The sequence below is a fragment of the Helianthus annuus genome, chromosome 3 (assembly GCF_002127325.2).
Source record: "Helianthus annuus cultivar XRQ/B chromosome 3, HanXRQr2.0-SUNRISE, whole genome shotgun sequence".
NCBI classification, from domain to species: Eukaryota; Viridiplantae; Streptophyta; class Magnoliopsida; order Asterales; family Asteraceae; genus Helianthus; species Helianthus annuus.
Genome location: NC_035435.2, coordinates 152,267,690 through 152,285,512, shown reverse-complemented (window position 1 = coordinate 152,285,512; position 17,823 = coordinate 152,267,690). Strand labels below are relative to the sequence as shown.

Below are 17,823 nucleotides of genomic sequence, written 5' to 3'. Positions count from 1 at the left end.
AGAGATGGAACTTAAATGGGTATTTAAGGTGGAACTCTCCATCCTTATTGTTTCATGGAAGCACTCCGCACCCTAACTCGCACACGCTCACGCGCGCGCGCGTGGCGTGGGCGATGAGGTGCAATGTGGCGCACTTTGCACTTCGCACGCTCGCATCGCCGCGTGCGCGTGGTGGAGCACAAGGGTTGCAAGGACCAAGTGGTAGGTGATGCGGCGCATGACGTGGCAGTCATGCGCATGCGCGCGCGAGTACATATGGCACGGAGGCGCGCGGTTGCGCGCATGATGCATGGGTCCTGTTGTGTCGTGCGCGGCGCACCAGAGTGAGCCAATACGGCGCGACTGTGTGGCGCGCACGTATAGGCTCACAAGTGACGTGGCGCACGCGCGCATGGACTTGAGCCAAGAGGACGCACCGCGCATGGTGACGTGGCGCATGCGCGCATGGCCAGTGAGCCAAGAGGACGCACCGCGCATGGGTGTGCAGACCTGGGCGCGCGCGAAGCTTCCAGCATTGAATGACAGTGCAGTTTCAATCCAGCTTTGTAACTGACGAGTTAATAGGCTTTGACTGAGAATTAAATGACGTATTAAATTGCATTGAAGACGTTTAATGCAATTTAAACCTCTCATTTAATTCGTTTTTTGTCTGTTTCAAACCGGGAGCTGTATAAATACAGCTCCATACCTTGTTGAAGGATTCACTAACGAATACCAGCAACACAACAGTAAACACCACTTTCTCTCAAAAGCTTCTTGATCTTTCTCGAGCAGTTTTCAAGGTAACCTTCGGGTTGTAGGCGAACTCCGGCAGTACGCTGCTTCGGCTGTTGTACCCTGGGAAACAAAACGAGTACTCTTGGGAGACTCGGAATTTGTTTTAAGGGAAGCGTGTGTACACGTGACTCAGCCATTCTGTTTCTACCCCTTCTTGTATTGTCGTTTATTTCAGTTGTAATTGTAATAGTGTTAGCTTTTCCTATTTCTGTATTGTAATCTGTCAATAAAATTTGTTTATTTTATTTTTATTTACGCGAACGGTTCCTACAATTGATTTGTCCTTTTATTGGTAAATTATTGATCTGAATTTTTTTTGTTGAAATTTGAATATAAGAAATCTGATTGAAGAAATTTTACGTTCAAGAACGTAATAACGATAATAGAAGTGACTGCTCAGAATTTTAAAATGAGTTTACGTTTGATTGATCGTATTACGACAAAAGAACTGACTTATCGTTTTTAACTTTCTTCAATCGTCTCTACAATTATCATCTGTGCCTGGAAAAATTCCGCTCAGTCAAACATAGTTTAACATTGGCGAATACCGTAGTCACTTCTTCCAACGTAATTTACGTTCTTGAATCACGACAATAAACATGCCGGAAACCGGTAAACTTGATTGAAATTCGTTGCCATTTACTATGTTTTGCTTCTCCCATGGTTTGCAATTAGGAAATTAAATGTTCTTGATTATTAAAAGGTTCTTCAAATTATTTTATATATCCCTCACACAGGTGTATATAGAATTTGTTAGGTTTTGATGTATAATGGTCTGATTTTGATACTTATTTTTTATTTTGATGCTTAATTGTGTAATTTTGATGTTTGCTATGAGCCTCTGTAATATGTATATACGATTACCCAAAGCTGGTATGACCCGTTATCGGGGATGTATACACGCACATCTTAATCCCCCGCGAAGTAAGTGTCAATTGTTTATTGGAACGTATGCCATGTGTATATTTGTATGTATGCGTATGTGTGTGTATTAAGAAGCATTTATATTGTAATGAAAAATGTGTAAATAAACTGTAGGTTCACATAAAAAAAAGTTGTTTTACAAAAGTGTGCATAGTTAAATTTGATTAAATAATTAATGTAATTGTCAATTCTTGGTTTGTTTTGCATTCTGATTTATAATATCTAAATATTGCAATGAAATACATATATATACAATGTAGTTGCAAGTAGGAAAGGAGCCCAAAAAGCAGAGTAGAGTATATGTATGTAACCTTTCATGAATAATAGTTATTTTTACTTTTAATCTTGAATTAAAGAGAGTTTACATATGTATAAACAGTTAAAATCCTTGAAAGTATATGAAGAGAAAAGATGCCCCTTTGTGTGCAAAAGAAGATATGGGTTGTGGACTTAACAACACTTCAAACCTTGCAGATGAGGTTTGAATTAGGTTGGAATTTTAAGTTATGGACACTTTATTTACTTTCTTAGTTGATTTGTTTTTTCTTTTTGTTTTTTTTCAGCCCATTTAGGTTTGTTATTTTGTTAAAATCATTGGTAGCAATGTTTTATGGAATTTTTGATACCTTCATCCAACTTATGATGGTATTTGATTTAATTTTCACATTTAGTATAAGTTGGAAATCTCTAAATTTATGTCAAAAGTGGAAAAGAATGGAGGAGAATGATAGTTTAGTGGATTATTGGTATTTCGATTTATTAACTTAGCTTTTGTAAAATAGCGAAAAAAGATAGGGTTGTAGAGTACGCTTTCATATGTTAAGGAGATCAAATTCCTACTCGATATAAATTCTAATAACACGAAGTGTTGTTGGCAATAACTTTTTAACTTATATAGAGTAATTGCAGGTGGTGTCAAAGTTTAGTTGACTTGAATCCGAAAGTAGCGTAACCAAAAAGTTGCAAACTCCATCTAGTGTTGCTCCTCAAAACACATTCTGTTTTTTAAAGTAAAATATTTTAGTGTGGTGTAATATGCTGGGGATAAATTGTTAGATATTTTAGTGTAATCGGGGATTGACTTGGTGATCAAAGCGAATAATAATACACATCAAGCAAGTTAGGAGGTGCGGGAGTGCACGCTTGTTTGAGTTATTATTATTCGAAGTGTACGGGTACTCTACGGGGGTTCCAAGGGGGCAGCGCCCCTGGGAGCAGGGTCCAAGGGACGGCAGCCCCTGGCGGGGTCCAAAAATTTTCGAAATGTTTGAAAATGACAGTTAAATGGCAGTTTTGTCCAAAAATTGGATTAACTGCCATTGGGCAGTTACACCCCAAAACTCTCAATTTTCGTAGACAATTTTGGTCACAATGGTTCATCAATTCACACAAACAACATACACTAGTTCAATTTCTCGAAATCAGAGTTGTATCCGATTGAATTATTCGGGTGAACCACCAAAATAATTTGATGAGAGTGACTACACGCCTCTCTGATCGTCCGGTTTCTGAAATTTCCCCAACAAAAATCAAGATGAAAAGTATGATTTGCATAAATTTAAGAAATTTCGTATTTTATATAGTGATACTAAAGACAATCATAATTAACATCCCGCCGCAACGCGCGGATTAACATAAATTTGTTGTTAATTACATTTGTTTATCAAGCTAAATGTCTTTTAACAAAATAAATAATATTTTAAGCCCAATATAAACTTATATTATGTAATTATTAATTAACAAATGGAGAAATATCAATGAGGTGGTGCTTCATTTGCAAAGTCAAAGCATTTAAATACTTTGGGAGATGAGGAGGTTTTGGGTTCAAGTCCCACAGGCAGCAGAGAATAAAATAAGTTTGTCATTTAAAAAATATATATATATAAAATGAGGCCCAAATAACATTCTAATATGTTATTATTTGCAGTTAGTATAAGTAATGGCGGTTTCCAAAATGGAATACCGTATATATGTAGGCAAAAGATCAAATACAAATAATCTTAAGATACTAAATATATAAATTGAAGGAAAACTCAAAAAGACAAGGTGACATTTTTGTAATTACCACCAACTATCAAAGTTACTATACAAATGTGAAATCAACCAAAAATACCTAAAAAACACAATTTTTTTAATAAAAAAATCGCTATATTTTGTTAGCAAAAACAAATTTTTTTGCTGCTACTAAAAGTAGCGATTTTTAATAAAAACGTTAAAAATAAAATAAAATAATTTGTTTGTGTGTGTGTGTGTGTTTTTTTTAGGTTTTTTTAGGATTTAGTTTTTAGCATTTTAGCTTGGGTGTGTGTGTGTGTGTGGGGGGGGGGGGGGTAGGGTTTTTTTAGATTTTTGGGGTGAGGGGGGTTAGGGTTTTTTTTAGGTTTTTTAGGTATATTTGTAGAGTAACTTTGATAGTTATTGATAATTACAAAAATGTCACCTTGTCTTTTTGAGTTTTCCTTCAATTTATATGTTTAGTATGTTAAAATTATTTATACAAAAACTTTCCCCTATATATGTAATCCTTTTGTAAACTTTCATTCTCACCAATTCAATTCAAGAACACTTTCACTTAAAAGATTTTTGTACCATTTGCATATATATTCAATTCCGACAATTAAGAACACTCATCCTTAGATTTAGACTTGTGGTTAAAGGTTTCTCGATGATCCATATGCCTTGAAGACAGATACACCCATGTGTGTTTAGGCTATAGGGTGTGGTCATGACCCACCACTATGACCCTGTACGTCAGTACCATGTAACCCACTTCTAATTCACCATCCAAAACCACTACCCTAAAGGTGTGGTCATGACCCAAATCACTAGCCGCTTATTTATTTTAATTTATCTTTGTCTAAAGAAAAAGGAAATGATTTGTTGAAAAATGAAAAGGAGGACCATGGTTGCCATGGTTTAATCCATACAAACCATGATAGATCAAGCAAGGGGTGGTGTAGCCTTCCATTCATGTTCCTAGATGGCAAATCATGTCCCAACCATGACCCCACACCCTAAGCCTTATTCATTTGATAAAATGGGTATAATGACGGATGTTGATGAGTCAGTCATATTTGACTGTAGCTTATATTGATTTATTTTTGTTCATATGCGAGCAGTGGGATATGTTTGGGGGCAGGGCCTTGTCTTGTGTTATATTTGGATGCAATGCGACTTATATTAGGTTATAAAAATTAAAGGGTGTTGATGAGTTATATTGAATTGTATTTACTGTAGCTGTTTATGACGGGGTTTTGCCTTAGTTTTTTATGGAAAAACTTCAACCTCTGATAAATAACATACCTTTGTTAAGCGACACCCATTTCAAAATAAATTTCATTTTCAATTTGTTGTAAAAAGCAAGTTGAAATGAACAAAGATGCGTGGTGATGGACCCTAGTTCCTTGAAAGCATATTCAGAGTGATGGTGGTGCAAACTTTAAATGCGTGCTTATCACTTCCCAACGTTTATTCCACTGATCAATTGCCCGAGACTCCTATCCGTTAGTGAGTTCTTATTTACCTCTAGGTTGTCGTCCCCTAACAAACGAGGTCGGATCAAAAGGGAAAAGAGGAAACTAGCTACCAGTGTTGTCAAAATGATTGTTGTAGCCTGTGTTAGAAAAAAAAAAAAAGGATACAACTGTGACTAGTGGATTACCACTTAAATCAACCTCAAAAGGCACCGTGTGGTTTAGTACTTTAATTAGTCAAAAGGCACCTTGCGCACACAAACAACTTAATATATAAATTCATATGTAGCAGCCAATAATACCAATATAATCAATATTGTTTCAAACAACTCTCTGAAAAATGAGGACTTTGAGCAATTGGGACAAAGAGGTTGATTTTTGCTCATCATCACCGAGTAGCAATCCAAGTGCACTGCATGTCCACAATACATAGCTGTTATTGGCTTAACAGATTCAAAAAGATAGTCATGACATACGGGACAATCACGTTTAATAGCGTTCTCCAAACAAACATGAGAACCTCGTAGCTCTACACGAAGGCAACATCCACACTTCTGGCAATGATAGTTGTTTTCACGACCATGGAGTCTGCATACGCCGCAATCATGACAATGAAACTGTTGCTTTGATATATCATCGTCATACAACTTGCAAATTGCACAAAAGTATTCACCCATTTTCACCCCACAGTTAACACAAATATGAGAAACCTGTTGCTCGGTGTTACAGATCAAACATACAACTTGCTTAACATCTTTTAAGACCATTTTGTGCCTTTCGTTGGGGTTGCTTAACGAGCTCGTGTAATTGTTGTGGCAGTGGCGGCAGGAAAATAACTGGTTACAGCAAGGAGCACGAAGTTTGCATCGCCTCTTGTAGTGCTCACACCCGTGTAGCAACTTTCCCAAATTGTAATCTGGTGCTAGCTATATTTATATATTAAGTGTGATTATCAAGTATAATCTACATTTATAGAGCTAGAGCATCTAGATGAGAGTGCATCAGATGAGATAAGCAAATTTATGTCACTACATGAGTTATTATTAGATTATAAACTTAATTATGTGTTTTAATGTACTTAGGATAATTAAACTTATGTTATGTATATATGTAGCAAATAAGAGAAGAGGTATAACGGTTGATGAATAACGGTTCAAACCGGCAGTTATTCCCGTCAAAGAATAACCACCATATCAACCGACACCTCTTCGTGTATAAATAGACATTTGCCGGCAACCTTTGCCGACACCAAGATATTTTCACAATATCCATTTCAGTTTATTTCCGTTCTGTTTTGTGTGTGCGTTTATTATCGTGTTCATGATCAAGGTTAATATGGAATTCACTTCCAAACCTAATAGATCCAGTTCGGATGTTAATGATTATCAGACAAGTGATAATCTTCCGCTCCTAAGAAGTGGTATCAGAGCCACGGTGGGAAATCGAAGAAAATCGATCGATATTACACGATTCCGGGCACAACCGGATGAAGAACAAAACAGAGGATACGGAGACGGAGACGAATTCAACCCCGATCGCACAACTCCGCGATCACGAATGTTTGCAAGAATGAAGCGGGAAACGATGTCATGCAAACGTGGTTCCGATAAAGTGAATGAAAGACAAAGATCGGAAAGGGAAAGGGTTGAAGACGGCTATGGAATGGGCCGTAGTATTCACGCAGACGGGGAACCATTCAAGAGTACCATACGGGGAAAAGATGAAATACCAAGTATGAAATTCGCAACACGTGCAGATGACGAAGAAGACGTTCGTTCGAAGGAAGATGAATCAAGAATTAGAGAACAAGAAACTGAAGAAAACAATCATGAATTGCAAGTCTCTGTGTTGATGCAGATTTTGTGTCCGATGCTTGTCGAATAGATTAGTTATTATTGTACGCTGAATTTGTAATAGTTAGTGAAACGGTCAAACAAACGTGTATAGACCCGCTCGTTTGAAGTGGTCAAACGAGAGGGTTATTTGGTTGACCGTGTGGGTTTTGCTAGACAAATTATGGTTGTATAATGTTTGGTGTCGAAGGATAAGGCATCGAAGGATTGTGTATATCCTTCGATGAGCTCGAAAGATATCCATTGATAGATAGATGAAGATGGACCTCGAAGGATATGTCATCCTTCGAGGTATATGTGTATCTTTCGATAGCTGGATGATCGACAGATGATCTATCGATCAGTCAGTTAGATCCTTCGACCATACAACCTGTGTTGGGTATAAATACCAACACTTTGTCATTTGCAAGACTAAGAGAGAATAGGGGAGCTCATTTGAGAGTTCCCTGTGAGCTTCAGTGTGTCTGGGAGAGATCACCACTTGATCTCTCCCCGAATGTATACTCCTTTGGTATTAGTTCGGTTATCATGTAATCGGGCCGACTTGTAATGTTTTACTACCGGATTAATACAAAGTTGTTTGTTTATCATCTCTAATCTCTTCCGTCTTTGAACATAATCACGAAAATCACGGTTTTGATCCCGAAACAGGGACCTACAATTGGTATCAGAGCCATGGTGCCCGATTTAGTAAAACTAACCGTTTACTAAGTCACATGTGCTCTAGATCTGTGATTTTTGTGCCTTTTATTCAAGATGTAAAAATGGTGAAAATCAAGAAAAACTCAGATCTGGACCCGAATATTCAGATCTTTGCTGAAACGAGGGTTGGGTTTTATGTTTTTCACCTAAGTACTCAAGTTATCATCATCAAAAATTATCTACAAAGTGTTTTCATCAATCTGCAGATTTACACAACCTCCTGTGTTCTTGATGTTCTTGACATCTTCATACCCCGAAAGATGAAAGAAATTCAGTTGTTGTTTTTCGAAAGTTCAAAGAGAATCGAAAGGTCATCTTCAGTTTTCGAAAGATCAAAAGGAATTCGAAGGGTCAACTTAACCACTTCGAAAGATCAGATGACTTCGAAGGGTCATCTCAACAGAATCGAAAGGTCAACTTGATGTCTTTGAAGGATCATTCCATCTTTTTTCGAAGGATCATCAACTTCGAAGGATGCGTTGTATCGAAAGATTATCCTACAACTTCGAAAGATCAGGTAGATTTCGGAAGATCATCAACAACTTTGAAAGCTCAGACAGGTTTCGAAAGATCATCAAGAACATCGAAAGATCAGGATGTTAAACGAAGGATCCAGATCGAAGGATCAAGCATGTTTCAGAGAGATTTGTTAACCGAAAGATCCAGATGTTTCGCAGGAGAGAGAAAGAGGTAGGTGTCCGCACATGGTTGGGGTTTGAGTTGTCTGCTCTTGTTCTTTGGTTATCGCAGAGAAGAGGTAGATGATGATGATGTCGGCTGATACTCTTTTGTCTAGGGTCTGCCTTATCTCTTTGGTGTAGTGAGATGTTAGGCCTTACAATGAGTTAGGGCCACGAAATTCCATTGGGCTGTTTATAAATCAAGTGAATGGGATTTGGGCTTGCATCAAGCTTGTGAAGTGGGGTGGTGACATAATTAAAATATATGAGTGATAATTGGGCCTCATTATTTTTTATTATTGTTGCCAATATCATTTGTGACAATTGGATTTCTATGATGGGCCAATAGAGTGATGGGCTAATCTAAAAGTCAAGTTGTTATGGATGTTGGATTTTCATTAGTTTATTTGTTTGAGTAAACAAATTACTAGTGGGAGTCGAGTCGGGTGTTCACGAAGATTATCTGAACCGTGCTTCTATTTTTCAACGCCAATTTCGTACGAATTTGGGAGCGCGCGGGATGATGCGGAATGATGAAAACAAGAGATGATGAAAACTTGATTTTTTGAAAAATGTGGGGTAGTCACGGTTACCGATGAAAATGTCAAAAATGGTGACGTGACTATTATGGGCCAAAAACAACACGGTATGTTCACTTCCGCACGTCAATATTTATGATTGTTACCGGTTATTCGGAAATGTTCGAAAGCATTTTGTTTATTGTCATATTCTCGCATTTGAAAACGAACGTATGAACCTAGAACGTCAATACCGGCCCTAACGAGTTCACAAAGTCTTTGGAGGGATACAAGTCGGATCCTACGGGGTACTAGGCGAAATTTCTTTATCAACTAGAATATGCAACGAAGAAATATTTTTGTTTATTGTCATATTCTCGCATTTGGTAACGAATGAATGAACCTAGAATGTCAATACCGGTCCTAACGAGTTCACAAAGTCTTTGGAGGGATACAAGTCGGATCATACGGGGTACTAGGGGACGTTCTTATTCAACTAGAATATGCAAAGAAGAAAGTCATGTTCGTGAATTTTCGGAACCGAGAACATTCAATGAAGATTGACGACAGTTCCGCTCAGTGGAGGGAATTGGTGAACATTTGACGACAGTTTCTTTGAAGTGGAAAGAATCTGTTAAGGTTTAGAGATTTTACCAAAGAAATGGGGGGATAAAAATTTTCATATGTTGAATTTCTTCGATAAATTTCTAAACGCAATCATAGGTGGTAGAGTTTGTGATTTTCTGGTGATACAAACGGTTCTGCGTGGAATGTTTTGCACAGACACATATTTGAGGATTTTAATTAATTCTCCAGCCAGCGTGAAGAGTCTTGCACGGAAACATACAGGTATCTAAAGTCGACAGTAGTTTCAAAGCGTTGTTTACTGAAGACCTGGGGAATCTTTATGGAAGTTGATAGTTCAAGGCTGAAGACCTGCAGGATTCGGTTTTGGGTTTGATGTTTCTTTGGGATTTTACAGGGATCTGGGGGTAACTCAATTCGTTGAGTTTGCAAACGATGTACTTGGTCAAGCTGACTTCCTGAGTACTGATGCTGAAGATCCGTAGTGCATTACGTGGTCAACTTCACAAAGGCGAGACAATGAGATCTGGATGTAGTTCAACTAAGCGTGCCGTTTGGTTGAGCTTGCAAGGGATACACTTGGTCTAGCTGACTTTCCTGAGTGTTGATGCTGAAGATTAAAGTGCATTACTTGGTCGATTCCACAAAGACGGTTTACAGAAGACAGTTCACCAGAAATCTCTATCAATGTAGTATGCTTGAAGATCAAGACTTGATGCAGTTGTTAAAGAATGGAACCCTTATCAAATGCCGGTTGGAGTATTGGAAGATCAGCGGAAGATCGGTCAATTGAGCCTTTTGAGGAAATTGCACAACACTCAACACGGATACGCGTACTTTGAGGGGGAAATATTATACACGGAGCATCAAGATACTACTTACCTGGATCATCGGTCAAGGGGGAATTTGTTAACAACAGAGAAGATGAATACTTGACTGAAGATCGATTGCAGTTGCATTTTCAGCATTCGACAGCAACGGACAAGGGGGAATTTGTTGATGCAGATTTTGTGTCCGATGCTTGTCGAATAGATTAGTTATTATTGTACGCTGAATTTGTAATAGTTAGTGAAACGGTCAAACAAACGTGTATAGACCCGCTCGTTTGAAGTGGTCAAACGAGAGGGTTATTTGGTTGACCGTGTGGGTTTTGCTAGACAAATTATGGTTGTATAATGTTTGGTGTCGAAGGATAAGGCATCGAAGGATTGTGTATATCCTTCGATGAGCTCGAAAGATATCCATCGATAGATGAAGATGGACCTCGAAGGATATGTCATCCTTCGAGGTATATGTGTATCTTTCGATAGCTGGATGATCGACAGATGATCTATCGATCAGTCAGTTAGATCCTTCGACCATACAACCTGTGTTGGGTATAAATACCAACACTTTGTCATTTGCAAGACTAAGAGAGAATAGGGGAGCTCATTTGAGAGTTCCCTGTGAGCTTCAGTGTGTGTGTCTGGGAGAGATCACCACTTGATCTCTCCCCGAATGTATACTCCTTTGGTATTAGTTCGGTTATCATGTAATCGGGCCGACTTGTAATGTTTTACTACCGGATTAATACAAAGTTGTTTGTTTATCATCTCTAATCTCTTCCGTCTTTGAACATAATCACGAAAATCACGGTTTTGATCCCGAAATAGGGACCTACACTCTGTTTTAGAGAATGTATTCATGCATCGACAGAAAAGAAATACAGACTCAGTGATACACTTTAGCGACAAAGAAAGGAAGGCTTTAGTGACAGAAGAAGGATTTTACACGACAGAAGGACGATTAGTAATGAAATGGGAATTTATGAGGATGATGTATGCAACGTATTTAAATGTTTTAGTTTATTACTATAAGTTTAAATATACTCAGACAAGAGTGTATGAGAAAGAGATAGTGAAGAAGGTGATGGATCTGAAAAAATCTGAAGTCAAGATGATGAAATCCAAGGCACTATTGCGGATCAAACGGAGAGGAACACAAGGCTGGGAAGGGATGAAGAAGATGCAGGCAAAACGACCCGGAGTGTCCTCATACATGCTTCTAAACATAATTAAGTTTAGGGGAGTGTATTAGATTATAAACTTAATTATGTGTTTTAATGTACTTAGGATAATTAAACTTATGTTATGTATATATGTAGCAAATAAGAGAAGAGGTATAACGGTTGATGAATAACGGTTCAAACCGGCAGTTATTCCCGTCAAAGAATAACCACCATATCAACCGACACCTCTTCGTGTATAAATAGACATTTGCTGGCAACCTTTGCCGACACCAAGATATTTTCACAATATCCATTTCAGTTTATTTCCGTTCTGTTTTGTGTGTGCGTTTATTATCGTGTTCATGATCAAGGTTAATATGGAATTCACTTCCAAACCTAATAGATCCAGTTCGGATGTTAATGATTATCAGACAAGTGATAATCTTCCGCTGCTAAGAGTTATCAGATTGCTGAAGATATAAGTGTGGAATTGTTGGTTATTGATGTAGGAAAATAAACATAAAAGAAGTAAGAAACCATACCTGGGCTTCAAGTGCAATTTCAAGCTCTTTCACGATCTGGGTCATTGTTGGTCGTTCTTCACGATCTCTTTTTAAACATTTATATGCTATTGATGCAAACACTTTTAATGACTCTAAATTTATTTGTTCCTTTATATGATCAAAAATAATTTCATCGAGTCTGTTTTGTTCAAAGCTTTGCCGTGCCAGCCCCACAAGGGGCTGATGCTTATCTTTGTAACTCATGCACAACCTCCCACACAGGACTTCAAATAACACAACACCAAAAGAGTAGACATCTGATTCTTTTGTCAAAAATCCCGACTCTGCATATAGAGGATCACAATATCCAACAGTGCCCACTGCGTGGGACACAAGAAATGTGTATTCTTGGTTTGCGGGGCCAAGCTTGGAAAGACCAAAATCTGAAATCTTGGCTTTCCAGTTTTCATCCAACAAGATGTTGGAGCTCTTAATATCACGATGTAATATTCTATGTTGTGTGCCCTTCAGATTATGTAGGTACTCTAACCCACGAGCAGCCCCTACACATATCTTGAGGCGTTGAATCCATGTGAGATTAGTGTTGCTTAGGTACAAGTCGAGACTCTTGTTGGATGCATACTCGTACACTATTATTTTCTCATCATTCTCATCACAAAAACCTACGAGAGGAATAATATTTTCATGTTTGTAAAGGGAAAGCATCATGATCTCCTTCCAAAACTCCGTGTCACCTTGACCAAATGCACGATCTAAGCGTTTTATAGCAACCATGGTCCGCACCTCTGAATGGACAAGTTCTCCTTTGTACACCTTCCCGAATCCACCTTTCCCGACGTAGTTTTTGTCATCAAAGTTGTTGGTGGCCAATTTAATAGCTCTAAGTTCAATTCTATGGTGTTTGAATTCTTTTATGGCAAACATTATGAATGAACAAAAACAGGAAAGCACCTGTAAATATTTAGTTGTTGAGTAGCTGGTGAGATATTTAACAGATGATATGTAGCTCCCTCTGTCCATGCCATCTTGCCTCGAATGAACTGAATAAATAAGTACAAATTCAATATGTTATATCATATCCAGTCTTCTTTTTGAACAGGCAAGGATCATGCTCATTTGAACATAGATATGTAGCTTTCAATTTATCATCACCATAGAATGAGTCAACTACTACCAAAGGATAGCATACTACAATCTAACTTGGGTAGTTAATATCTTTCCTTTGAACTAGCTAAGAAGAAAACATGACTGCTCCAAGTCTAAAATCTGCTTTTAGTAAGCTATTATCAAACAGATCACTCGGTTTGAATCAGGTCCCTTAAGTAAACTATATACAGAAGCTTGTATAATCAAATCAAAAAAAGTTTCATGGCTCAATCATATACGAAATATAAATATATATATATACGTCACTCTGCGAAAAGGATGACAGATTGACATCAATAACATGTGCTCTTAAGGACCCAGACTTTTTAAAAGAATATAAAGCAGGAATTGTAATTTCTTCTTTGAAAATGGTTCCTAATTAATATAGTGAAGATGTATCTTTGATAAGAAATAATATTATTGATTGCCAGTGGCTTTTTATAAAAACTGCCACTACTGGAAAACACTATGTAGGATCGGATTTCGACCTAAACGAGTCGTTCGGAAGAGCTCAACTCCGTTTCAGAGGCGGAAACAAGGAAACGGATGCGTACACAGCTTGTATCATACTTAAATCCTCTTGTATATTGATTTTACAACGTTTCGATTACAAGGAAAAAAACCGGCAATACCTCGGTATCAGATCTGAAAGTTGTTACAAATGAAATGAACATCAAGCCTATTTATACTAAACTAGGATCGCTCATGTGACAGACCACAAAAGCGATTCATACAATAACTGAATAAGCGATCCATATTGATGCCGTAAAAGCGATCCGACATAATGTCAAATAAGCGATTCATCTTGATTCCACATAAGCGATTCAACATGTTGACTATTCAAATGAACCTTTTGAGCCTTTTGTCATATTGTGAACTTCATATAATTGGACCTTTGTTTGGTGAATGTTCATTGGACCATCCAAGGGTCCAATCACAACAAAGCATCTACTTCACACTTTCAATTCTAAAATCACTTTGTCGTTTACTGTTGTTGATGATCATAGTATTTTGATGATGTCACATGATGTCATCATTAAACATGATGACATCATGCTTGACCAGATCCGCATCGCAACCCGGACTCGACATTAGACGAAGGCGAGACTGCACCAACACACTATTTGTTACAACTGTTACTAACACTATTTGGTTTCTTTCTTACACCTGACCGGAAGTTGGTTTCTAAAATGAAACTTTGTTTCTGTTTTGGTGCAGCTTGTCCATTCTAAATTCTCCACTATTCTCAGTATGTTTTAATCTTTTTTTCTTCAGATTCGAAGTAAACCAGTTGTGCACGCACATTTAAAAAAATATTATATAAAATTGAGCTTTTATTAATTTTCATTAATGTGTATGTGTAGAAACCGCTTTGTAAAAAATTTTTATATAATGTTTTTATAATAAAATTATACTTTTATATAAAACTGATCGGTTTTTATCGGTTTGGTGGTCGGTTTGTGTAAAAACTGGCTCAGTTGGTTTTTGATGCGAGGGAGGGGGACTGGTGTGAAACCTACGGTTTGCATTACAAACCGAACGGGTTTAGCTTGTACCAGTTCCAAACCAGAACCGGTTTGGGCGGTTTCGGTCCCCGGACCGGGTTTTTTTTTTTTTTGGTTCACCTCTAGCTAGACTAGAACCAGATTGTCAAGGGAGACCCAATAAAAAACAGCCTGTTGGGCCAGTGAAATACTAAGACTAAATAAACCATCAACAAATTTGGTATCGAGTCTATGAAGGATTATATGCTGACTATTGGGCAGAAAAGTCTACTCGGCCAGAAAAACCAAAAGGAACCACTCGCAGGTCATGTAGCTTTTGGACCGACTCGGCTGGTTTCCAGTAAATAAGTTATATCAACATGGATTCCACCGTACGCCCGTACGGTCACCATCACAGCGACACCTTTTTGTTGGTTCTTTCTCAATTCCACTTGAGGTATTAATAGCATCACCATTCAAGTACTGCATCTGCAATTGCTTTAGATATTTAATTCAGTTTTCTCATTATTTGTTATCCCAACAAACAACAATAATGGATGCTTTCTTGGAGGAGTTTCAACATCTTAGAATCCATCTTCAAGAGATCAAATCAGCCACTGACAACTTTGATGACAAAAAAGTCATCGGAACCGGTGGTTTTGGGAAGGTTTACCAAGGAGAACTTTCAAGCATGGTTGCTTTTAAGCGTCTAGATAACAAATTTGGTCAAGGGAACTCCGAGTTCTGGAGAGAAATCATGATGCTTTCTCGTTACACGCATGAAAATCTAATCTCTCTACTGGGATTTTGTGACGAGGATGGTGAAAAGATCCTTATTTATGAGCATGCATCTAATGGAAGCCTTGATCGTCATTTACGTTCCACTACTTTCATGTGGATCCAACGTCTCAAGGCATGCCTTGATGCTGCAATAGGGCTAAGCTACCTACATGATGACAAGGGCACTCAACAAAGAGTTCTCTGTTGGAAATTCTGATCAAGATTAACTTGATCATATGAACTTCCATGTGCAGCGGATACATGGTTTAGAGTTGCAGACATGGTTAATGCAGAAAAAATTATGGATCGAAAGAAAGATTAACAGGGGTGGACAATTTGTGTAACAGAAATTGTCTTGATGGTCCGGTATTGTTCCCGGCAAACATTATTTAAACATACAGATTTTGGCGGTTACTTTTGGCGGGTAACTGCTTGATCACCCGCTTATCGTCGATCCGCATATCATCCTATCTTAACGGTTCTAATAACGAGTACATAACTTATCGGTTCTAATAATTAAATTACATAACTAAAGTTTAACAATAATAATAATAATATTTCTAACATAACCCCCTTAAACTTTGGTTATGTTATGAGCTTGCTTGATCACGCTTCGGTTTGCTTCCTCAACAGCCCATCTCGCTTGATTAAAATCGAATTTCTTTCGTTTCTTCATTTGATTCCAGTTGTCGTCCCTCACACCTGCATAAAATGCTACTTGATTTGGTTCCATTTCTTTGTGCACATCAACTGCAGCATCCTGTCGGCCGCTACCCAGGCTGTTTGTCTTCTTGAGATCCTCTCTTGAGACTTCATCCTCTTCACTTATAATCCTTTTATCATGCACTCTCTGCTGAACCTTCTTGAATTTGTAGTAATACTCGAGGGTGTCTAGGTACATAGCATAAACTATACGAATGAAATCACCGTCTTTGTATTCAAATCCCATATCTTTAGCGATGATTGGCCATAAATTTTCTGTTGTTACTTCACGGTATCCTCCATCCTTATCAACTAATGTATACAGATCCATTAGATCTATCTTGTGATTGTCTTTGGTGTAAGGAGGGAATGGTCTATGAGTAATTCCCAAGTATTCCGTTAAAAACCATTTAACCATTTCTTCGAACTTCTTACTTAGTTCATATTTGTACTTGAAAACGTATTCGCGATCGTCTAACATACTTATCACAGCCTTACAATCATTAAATTCATGAAACTCCAATGATTTTAAGATCATTAGATTCCAATCGATCTCGGTTTCATCCGAGACATTGAGGGTTTCGAAATATGAATTCAAATAATCGTTTTTGAATTCATCATCTATCCCACACATGTTTTGCAACCTTTCTTTCTCCTTTATCCCCAACTCTTCCTCTTTTGTTGTTGGTGCACTTGTGTCTGTACTTTGTCTGTATTCGGTCTGTATATAAACGATGTCCTTGGTAGTCTGTAAGTTGACCAAGTCAACCATCCTCCGGATTGACTTGGCCAACAGTTAACATATGTTTGATATGTTTGTCTGCATCGAAGGATAGCCTCGAAGGATATTGTTGATCCTTCGAGGTGCTCGAAAGATAGGGTTCGAATGATAGACCTCGAAAGGTGATCTTTCGAGGTCAATGCTGATCCTTCGATTACTTGGTCTTCGATAGATGATCCTTCGGACCATCTATCAGATCCTTCGATCAGGCATGCTAGGCTGGGTATATATATACCCATGCAGTGTTGAGTTTTAAAGATAGATGCACACTTAGAGAGACAGAAAGTTAGAGAGTTGAGAGCTTCTGTCCGAAACTCACACACACACACTTTGAGAGTTTGCAAACTGATTGTAAACATTGTGCTTGTAACCGGAACCTTCATACGTATTAATACAGTGGTGTTAATCGGTGAAATCTTGTGTGTTTGTTTCTATACTTACTTCATCTCGGTTTGCCTACTAGCTTGGATTCCGCACTCGCTAGTGGGTTAGTATAACAAGGTTTAGGTTTGTTCTCGATCCTCCGAGAAAAGGGACCTACAAGTGGTATCAGAGCTTGGCTCTTTACCTTGTTTAAAACCGGGTTGTTCGAGTTCTTGGTGTGTTTGGACACTAGGTTTAGCACCCGTTTTGGTGGTTTTTCTTGCTTTTCTAAACTGAAAAACGGTTTCTAAACCTTCGGGAGTGTTCAAGGTTGGGTTGGGTAACTTGAAAACTTGTTTTTAAGAGACTTTGATTTTTCCGGCCATTTTCCGATCATATATTCCGGTGACTGGTTTGGATAAGATTGTGTCCATTTTGGGTAAACTTTTTGAAAGTCCAAAATGTTGGTGAAAAGTCAGATCTGCACATACCTTCTGCCGAAAGTTGTGCACCAACCCATCACCTTTCCCACCTACCCGTCAAC

The 17,823-nt window shown here is 38.1% G+C and overlaps 3 protein-coding genes across 3 annotated transcripts; 1 reads left to right on the top strand and 2 right to left on the bottom strand.

Annotated features, from left to right (window-relative positions):
* Positions 1-5,440: 5,440 nt before the first annotated feature.
* Positions 5,441-6,446, bottom strand: LOC110932243 (E3 ubiquitin-protein ligase MIEL1). Its single transcript, XM_022175595.1, has 3 exons — positions 6,334-6,446; positions 6,142-6,202; positions 5,441-6,100 (listed from the first exon to the last, which is right to left on the bottom strand). The coding sequence occupies exons 1-3, from the start codon at positions 6,444-6,446 to the stop codon at positions 5,441-5,443; spliced, it is 834 nt and encodes a 277-aa protein (XP_022031287.1).
* Positions 6,447-11,883: 5,437 nt separating this feature from the next.
* Positions 11,884-12,947, bottom strand: LOC110932242 (receptor-like protein kinase HERK 1). The gene is made up of 2 exons (XM_022175594.1): positions 12,042-12,947; positions 11,884-11,895 (listed from the first exon to the last, which is right to left on the bottom strand). Exons 1-2 carry the CDS (start codon positions 12,945-12,947, stop codon positions 11,884-11,886), a joined length of 918 nt encoding a protein of 305 aa, XP_022031286.1.
* A 2,259-nt stretch (positions 12,948-15,206) lies between these two features.
* LOC110932241 (probable receptor-like protein kinase At1g30570) lies at positions 15,207-15,650 on the top strand. Its single transcript, XM_022175593.1, has one exon. It carries the CDS (start codon positions 15,207-15,209, stop codon positions 15,648-15,650), a length of 444 nt encoding a protein of 147 aa, XP_022031285.1.
* The last annotated feature ends 2,173 nt before the right edge of the window (positions 15,651-17,823 follow it).